The 8,552-nt window shown below is 38.0% G+C and overlaps 1 protein-coding gene across 1 annotated transcript; it reads right to left on the bottom strand.

The window, feature by feature from the left end:
* Nucleotides 1-2,463: 2,463 nt before the first annotated feature.
* On the bottom strand, nucleotides 2,464-6,373 carry UGT33D3 (UDP-glycosyltransferase UGT33D3). The gene is made up of 4 exons (XM_028179551.2): nucleotides 5,504-6,373; nucleotides 4,990-5,212; nucleotides 4,374-4,593; nucleotides 2,464-4,202 (listed from the first exon to the last, which is right to left on the bottom strand). The coding sequence occupies exons 1-4, from the start codon at nucleotides 6,320-6,322 to the stop codon at nucleotides 3,917-3,919; spliced, it is 1,548 nt and encodes a 515-aa protein (XP_028035352.2). The 5' UTR covers nucleotides 6,323-6,373; the 3' UTR covers nucleotides 2,464-3,916.
* Between the last annotated feature and the right edge of the window lie 2,179 nt (nucleotides 6,374-8,552).

The raw sequence follows: 8,552 nt of genomic DNA on the forward strand, positions 1-8,552 counted from the left end.
GACTGACAGATGTTAGGCTGACACCACACAGCAAGTCGCTTCATTGCCATTTATTAAAACTAAACAAACTAATATTTTAACTAATTTTAGCGGTAGGCAGCGGCTTGGCTCTGCTCCTGGCATTGCTGAAGTCCATGGGCGACGGTGACCACTTACCATCAGGTGGGCCGTACGCTCGTCTGCCTACAAAGGCAAAAAATCGCAAAAATCGATCGCACTTCAATCTGTTAAATTCTAGTATTCATACAATGTTTTTATTAGTGAGACTTTTATATATTGCTTTTTGTCTAAAATAATAACCGAGATGAATTTTAATTTTCATTTTAATAGCATTTTTGTTATACATTTCCCGTTCGCCTTTATTGCGTTTGACTCGGAGCCCTTAGGCATCATAACGTGAATTTCACTTTAACAGATGAGGACGAAGTCTAAATTGAAGTATCTGCTAAATTCCCTGCCCTCGGCCCTTTTAGATAAAAAATGTGCACAATACGACATGAGTAGTGATGGAATATTAAATAACATTAAATCTTTTATATAAATTCTCATGTCACAATGTTAGTTACCATACTCCTCTGAAGCGGTTTGACCGATTTTTATGAAATTTTATATTATGCATGTTCAGTAGGTCTGAGAATCGGCTACTATCTATTTTTCATACCACTAAGTGATAAGGGTTGTCCACCCCTAATCGTTCACAGCGCTACATACCTCGTTCACTCATTTACCACATCCTTACACACTTACAATAAGTTACTTTTTTTTCTACACTAGAAATTCCCTAGGAATCTTATATATGGCAAAACAACGTTTGCCGGGTCAGCTTAATTCACGGCTGCGCCACTTTGATTGAAAAGTCGATTTACAATAGCAAGAGTATAGCGATTTACAATAGAGCTTTAGCAGGAAAAAAAAACGAACGGCCCGTACGCCAAAAAATCTATGATAACATTACACAAATTAAGCGCTTCAAGCGTTCAATCGGCTTTATTGGGACCTTTAGAACTTTTTTGTAAGACAACATAACATTAAGAAATCTCATAGTAATTATTTTGAATATGTAGCATACAATGAAGCCGGTTTTATCTGTATTGTTCTTCAAATCTTATTTTATGCCGTAAAAGTATAACACTAAGTAGTATAACAGGATCTCAGGATATTAGATCGCGTTGAAATAAGCAGCGCGTTCTCACCTCCTCTTCGCGTCCTTTCCTCACTGCTGAGGGTCGTGACCATCATATTTTAACAGGATTTTACTCCTTATAATGTCCCTCCAGCGCCTCCGATCATGAAGGGCTTCGTGGAGTGTGATCTCTTGCGTAGCGTTTTTACCAACTAGTATTATAAATAGGTCAGGTTTAATTCAGACATCAGTAATGAAACCGAGGTATAGCAACACAAGAATTTATTACAATTAACTAACAATTAAATAACAATCGCTAATCAGAACTAAACAGAATACAATTTTATAGATGGCGAATGGCAATGTAGGCGGTCACATAGGGTAGTACTATCGTTCACATCAATTCTGGTAAAAATATAGCAAAAAATGACAAGTAAAACCACTAAGTAACAACGTCTACATAGTTTTAAACCCCTTTATAAATAGTCAAGGTAATTATATTATCACATGGGCCTGATTTCTTGGATTTTTATTTCATTATCCACACCAGTAAAATGAAGAGTCTCTGTAATACTCTAGAAAACCATAGAAATCGTATTCAGCGCCTAAGCTAAGCCTGTGAGCATGTTTTGCAATTGTATATTATTGCTGTAGCTAAAAGAATTGTGGATGCAAGTGCCGATACAAAGTCACTTTGGCTCTTCAATTTCGGACATGACCTTGGAAACAAATACCCAGTGTTATGTAACTACTTGAACCAAAACGTTTGGCTGCTTAATTACAAAAATAGATAACAGGACCAAAAATTGGAAAGCTGGGGCAGCCTAATTCACAGTTGTGGCTTGAACCTCGTATTTCAATACCCATACCGGCGGTACCCATGATGCCTATGGATTACTTAACCACTAAAAACCCATTTGTGCTACGAACTCAATTACACGACTAAACAATAAAAAAGGTGATAGAAGAACCTAATTGATTTTGAAGAGATTTGAGTAGAAAAATATCAGGTGATTTTTATCATATACTAGCTGACCCGGCAAACGTTGTTTTGCCATATATGCGCCATCTATTGATTACTTACTCAACCCAGTCGAAAGGTATCGACATCTGTTAGAATCATTTGGAGTTAACAGATAATTGTGAGTGTCAAATAATAACAGACAAATAATTAGCAATAAATTAAAATTGCGACTATAATTTGAGATTTAAACTATCCTATCTCTCAAGTTGGATCGAACTGCACATGGTGTGCGAATTTTATTATAATAGGTTAAGTGGTTTAGGAGTCCATTGAGGACAAACATTGTGACACGAGATTTATATATATTAAGATTAGATGATGAGAAAATAATAGTATGGTAGAAATAATATAGAATTATATCGATAATGATCCTCATCAATTTTTAAACTCCATACCCAGGTAAACCTTGATTTGAATTCAGAAATTCCGCTATCATACCTTTTCAAACTAGAACTTACGGTTGCTTCGTAAATTTGGCATGAACGAGGTCTAGTGTGTGCCCTAATACTCATGACTGAAATTTGGGAGAAAGAGAATACCAATTAAGGTTGAACAAGTACGTGCGTACCAAGGAACGTACGTTTGAAGTCGTCGTGGCCTACAGGATAAGATGTTCCGGAGCATTCGTATGTAGCGATGCACCGGTGTTCGAATCCCGCAGGCGGGTACCAATTTGTCTAATGAAATACGTACTCAACAAATGTTCACGATTGACTTCCGCGGTGAAGGAATAAAATCATGCAATAAAAATCAAATCCGCGTTAAAAAAAATTAATTTGCGTAATCACTGGTGAAACCTCTTGGGAGTCCGCACGGGTAGGTACCACCACCCCGCCTATTTTCGCCGTGAAGCAGTAATGCGTTTCGGTTCGAAGGGTGTGGGGTAGCCGTTGTAACTATACTGAGACCTTAGAACTTATATCTCAAGGTGGGTGTGTCGCATTTACGTTGTAGATGTCTATGGGCTCCAGTAACTACTTAACACCAAGTGGACCGTGAGCTCGTCCATCTATTTAAGCAATAAAAAAAAAAGTACGTACAATGATCAGATCAACAAGGCCGAATCTGTCGAATAGGAATTTCTCGAACAGATCAAAATAAAAATATGTAACCAGAGAGGGTATTTTTGTTTATTGCACTAGATCAGTGAACGACCCGAAGGTACCGCGTACCAAGTTGCTATCGGAAGCTATAGATATTGAAACGTGAATCCGTCATTCACCTGTGACTATAATAATATGAATATCATTGTTATTTATTTATTTCAGTCTTCGTACAAACTTACAGTTGAACCAAAACATTCGTAAGGTATTAACGGTACTTTAAGGCCGTTTTCCAATTACAGCACAAGAGCGCATTATGCGGCATAATGATCAACTAAGCTTCAGCATAATTCGGCATTGTGCGTCACTGAATCGCATTATGCTCTGTAATTAACCATTACTTAATGGTAGTTTTCCAATTAACCATTACTTAATGGTATTTTCCAATTAACCATTACTTAATGGTAGTTTTCCAATTACAGAGCATAATGCGACTCAGTGACGCACAATGCCGAATTATGCTGTAGCTTAGTTGAGCATTATGCCGCAAAATACGCTCTTGTGCTGTAATTGGAAAACGACCTATGTAACTTCTAGCATCTACTACAGATCGCTGCAAACCTTATGACCTATGCGAGTTCGTAATAAATACCTACCCTTTTCAACGGGAACAAATGTTTAAATTTATCAAACCTATGATAAAGCTATACAGTATGAGCAAACACTTCATGATTTCTTTATTTTGTTAATGGAATTGTAACTACGTAAAATCCTCAATAAATACAAAATAATGTAACTTAAAATCGTTATCGTCATAACAAAAGTAATGAATAATGCTGAAGTAAGTTCTAAGTCCAAATATTGTGACCAGGATAGATTGGCGCCGGCAGCTCGGAGATGCTTGGCTCCTCCGTGACGCAGCACGTACTCCGTCCACCACACGGCGCGCTCCAAAGGGCTCTGAGGCTGATCATACACTTGTGTTCGAAGACGAGCTATGTTCTGACGGTAACTGGAATATAAATTATGTATGATCGTTTGCTGAAACAATCTTGCAACCCGTTTATAGAAATAACGGTCATAGTCATAGTTCTACCTTGGGGAGTTTGAGTCTAAAATTTTACATCATAACCTAGATTGTAGCTCAATTACCCAACTACGCCATTGATAAAATCCTATTCACCTTTCATCACCAATGACCTCTTGAATGCTATTTCTGAGTGTATCTTCAGACAGTTTGTCCATGTCAAGTTTTACTCCGATTTTATGGAATACGTAAAGTTCCACGTTGTACCACTGATCTCCTAACATCGGCATTCCAATCAGGGGCACTCCAGCGGTGATCGCTTCTTCCGTAGACTGCAGACCACCTTGGGTTATAAAAAGCTTAACCTTTGGGTGCCCTGAAAATTTACATTTCTTTTAACAGCCCCTCACATAGCATTGTGGTGTTTGAATTTCAGAACCTCCTGACCTTCTTCTTTTTTATACTGGTAGTAGGACCTCTTGAGAGTCGGCGCGGGTTGGTACCACCACCCTGCTTATTTCTGCCGTGAAGCAGTAATGCGTTTCGGTTTGAAGGGTGGGGCAGCCGTTTTAACTATACCTGAGATCTTAGAACTTATGTCTCAAGGTGGGTGGCGCATTTACGTTGTAGATTTCTATGGGCTCCAGTAACCACTTAACCCCAGGTGGGCTGTGAGCTCGTCCACCCATCTAAGCAATATAAAAAAAAAACATTTTGGACGCCTATTTTAATTGAAACTATGATTTCTATTGAACTATGTACTAATACAGACTAAGTAGATCAGATTGTGGCAGCCACTTCGAAGTCCTGATATTTTTCGACTTTCCCGGCAGCTCATCTTTATCCCACTTCCACAGCACATCGTAGGGCAGTTGGGAGAACACTTTGATCAGAATTTGGATTCGTTCTGGCAGCAACAGCGAAGGTATCACGTTCGTACCAAAACTGATGTAAATTACCCCGTGTTTGGACGAGTCTAAATACGTTTTAAGATCCTGCGAATAAAGAGTATCATTGTATTATTATATAATTTAATTTAATTTTATCAAAATTAGAACAGGACTGTGAAATACTTCTACGGAGGAGAATGAAAACTGAAATAAATAATAATTAACAAAAGGCACGTCTTCAATTTCACCCATATATATATATATATATATATTTTAATTTCATCCTAATAAAGATATTATATCGAATAACAATGGATGCTCGAGCTTTTATTTTAATTATTTCGTGGCGGGAATTTTATTTTAAAGCTCATATTTTTTTTATAATCCAAAACTCACCGAAGGCAATGCCTTTTGTGGCTTCTGATGAATACCTCCAATATAAATAAGATTCGGTGGAACCGGACGATTGTGTTCCCAAATCGGTTGTACGTTCAACAGAATCAAACTGATATTATCCACCATATCATTTAGTTTTGGCATATTAATCCCAAACGCACTCTGGACCAGCTCATTATCTTTCTCCTCCAGTTCCTTCCACAAGCGTTCGAAGGTATAATGATTGTATAATTCGCTCAATTTCTCCCAGAAAGACAGATTATGCAGCCTTCGACGTATCCATACTGGATACAATAACGGATGGGTTGGGGCTCCAACAATGTCGTAAATATCTCCGATACCTCCCAAGGAACTTATGATTACAGCAGGTGCATTGAACACGTGACAAAGCACTCTAGCTGGTTTCACCATGGCCTCTAGAATTACCAAATCGAATTTCTTTTTGCTTCTCAATATTTCTTGAAACTCATCCGTTAACAATTGTTTGATAAACAACTGATGTATTACGTCCACTACTAGCCTGGCCTCTTCGAAGCGATCTTGAAGTTTGCCTTTTGATGTTTGAAGGAAACTGTTTCTCCATATTTGGTAGGGGATGTCGTGGACATCTATTTCTGTGTAGTTTCCTGGTGAGGTGCCTTTAGGGAAGACAGGATCAGTCGTGAGAACGACAAGCTCGTGCCCTCTTTTCGCCAGCTCCAGTGTCAAAGGACGAAAGACCACTTGATGACTAATTGAAGGCATTGGAAATATACCCAAAATTCTGGCCGCTTCATTACCATTTATTGAAACTAAACAAATCAAGAGACAAAACTCCATAGCAGTAGAATCTGGAATTCTGTTTTCAGTCACTGATCTTATTATACTATTGCAACACTCACATCTTTAGTGAAAATTTTCATTTCAATTTTTCAAATTCAGACATAAAGCGCTTTGGTTTATATATTGCCTTCGTTTTCTTTGATTTAGGTAGATTCATATATGAGTGCACGGTTTATGTGGTGTTAGGTGCTCAACTAGAATTCGCCGCGGTCTGAAGCATAAAAGGCCCGCCACATTCGTATTGAAGAATCTGACTGTAACGGAATTCGAATAATGCAGGCCAGACCAATAGGTAGGAATAACGTCGTTTAATAAAAAATAAAACCGGCAAAAATTATAATTTGCGTAAGTACTGGTGGTAGAACATCCTGCGAGTCCGCACGGGTAGATACCACCACCCTGCTTGTTTCTGCCGTGAAGCAGTAATGCGTTTCGGTTTGAAGGCAGCTGTTATAACTCTTCTGAGACTTCAGAACTTATATATCAAGGTGGGTGGCGCATTTACGTTGTACATGTCTCCAGTAACCACTTAACACCAGATGGGCTGTGAGCTCGTCCAGTCATCTACGCAATAAAAAAAATAAAAAAATACGTACATACGTTCAGCGTTTATCAGCTTTATTGTAAAAATCGAAAAGATTCTTCATTTTATGACAGCAGCAAAAATACATAAAATACAAAGTAAATTACTTTAAATAAATAAAACTGGTCGTGTCCGACTTGTCCTTATTCGGTATCTTTCAAGTTTCGATGAGATAGACAAAAGAATAGCGTCGAATAATAATAATGAACTGGAACTATCCGGCTATGGCATGAGCTCCCCTCCACGGTGTTTCCTAAGCACTATGACATGTCCTTCTTCAAAAGAGGCTTGTGGAGAGTATTAAGCGGTAGGCAGCGGCTTGGCTCTGCCCCTGGCATTGCTGAAGTCCATGGGCGACGGTAACCACTCACCATCAGATGGGTCGTATGCTCGTCTGCCTACAAGGGCAATAAAAAAAAATTTCAAGGCGGCTAAACCGAGTCAGCCTATCAGTCAATCAGTCGAAATATAATATGTGGATTTGAACTAGTAGATGTTAAAGATCGGGCAAAGTGAGATCGGTGATAAAAGCAGGCTGCTTTTATCGCTTAATCGGTCAGCAAGTGGAGTGAGAAACTGTGATTGAGCACAGCCCTGTGCCAAGATTTATCGTGATAACTTTTTCATTGGCTGTTTACTTTTTGTTTTATTGTATCTATCTTCTATCAGGAACCTTGAGGAGCTATTCTGTTTTCTTAGTGATGGGAGAGCTCTTGGAGTTCAGCCTGAAAGAGTTTGATACCATCTGCCCTAAAAATAGCAGTGCTTCACCGAATTTACGAGCACCTTGCAAAAAATCAAATTGTTACGCAGTGAGCTACTAAACAATTAGCGAATGAGTCATTTAGACTATGAACTTCATTGGTAAACATATTTAGGATCTCAAAACAGCACAATTAGTAAATGACAGGATATTACTAATGTGAGAAGAATACACATTAACTAAATTTCTAAACTTCTAATTCCAAAAGAAGATTTGCTGTAAGGTAAACAATATACAGATTTAGTAATACAAAGAAATAAGTATGCAATTTAGTAACAATGATTTAGAACTTAAGAACTAGGAGTTAGAGTACATTATGTGTTTATAATAATTTATATATGACGTACTAGTAAGAGGAGCATACAAAATCAATAAACGATTCCTATGTATCTTGATGCGCAATACTGTGTAGGTAACAATGCTTTTGTTTTTGCTTTGGCTGCGTCTCCCTTCTCCATGCATCAGCAATTTTGCAAGAAGCTAATTTACAAAGAGCTAGTGTGCACAGAGTGATTTAATTGCTGACATCTCGAACGCGATAGGACACGCTTCCCGACACGATATTTAATGTTTAGAACTGAACTGTGGATGGAGTTATGCAGTGTGGTACTCAAATTGAGTATGTGAAATGATTTAAAATTTTTGGCGTCGATGGGAATGGGATGAATGAACTAATGATCACGTCCACGAAAACGTGAATACTAACCACCAAGCCACCAGAGGTCTTGTTTGAGTTCCAATAAGATTTTTTACAATGAACAACAAAACAATAAGATGGACCAGAATCGAGCAAACCGTCGCATTTTATTTTTACTAAGCTTGTATTTGATTTGTGCATTATTTTATTATTATTTACAACTTTCGATGTTCAAAATACTTTG

The sequence above is a fragment of the Bombyx mandarina genome, chromosome 28 (genome assembly GCF_030267445.1).
Source record: "Bombyx mandarina strain Sakado chromosome 28, ASM3026744v2".
Classification (NCBI taxonomy): domain Eukaryota; kingdom Metazoa; phylum Arthropoda; class Insecta; order Lepidoptera; family Bombycidae; genus Bombyx; species Bombyx mandarina.

Bases quoted from the DNA above. Each gene is read 5' to 3' on its own strand.
- UGT33D3 (XM_028179551.2), bottom strand. From the start codon at position 6,322: ATGGAGTTTTGTCTCTTGATTTGTTTAGTTTCAATAAATGGTAATGAA. The intron at 4,594-4,989 runs GTCTGTATTAGT...GTAAATTTTCAG, and splicing joins GCCACAATCTGATCTACTTA to GGCACCCAAAGGTTAAGCTT. The intron at 4,203-4,373 runs GTGAATAGGATT...TTTATATTCCAG, and splicing joins GAGGTCATTGGTGATGAAAG to TTACCGTCAGAACATAGCTC.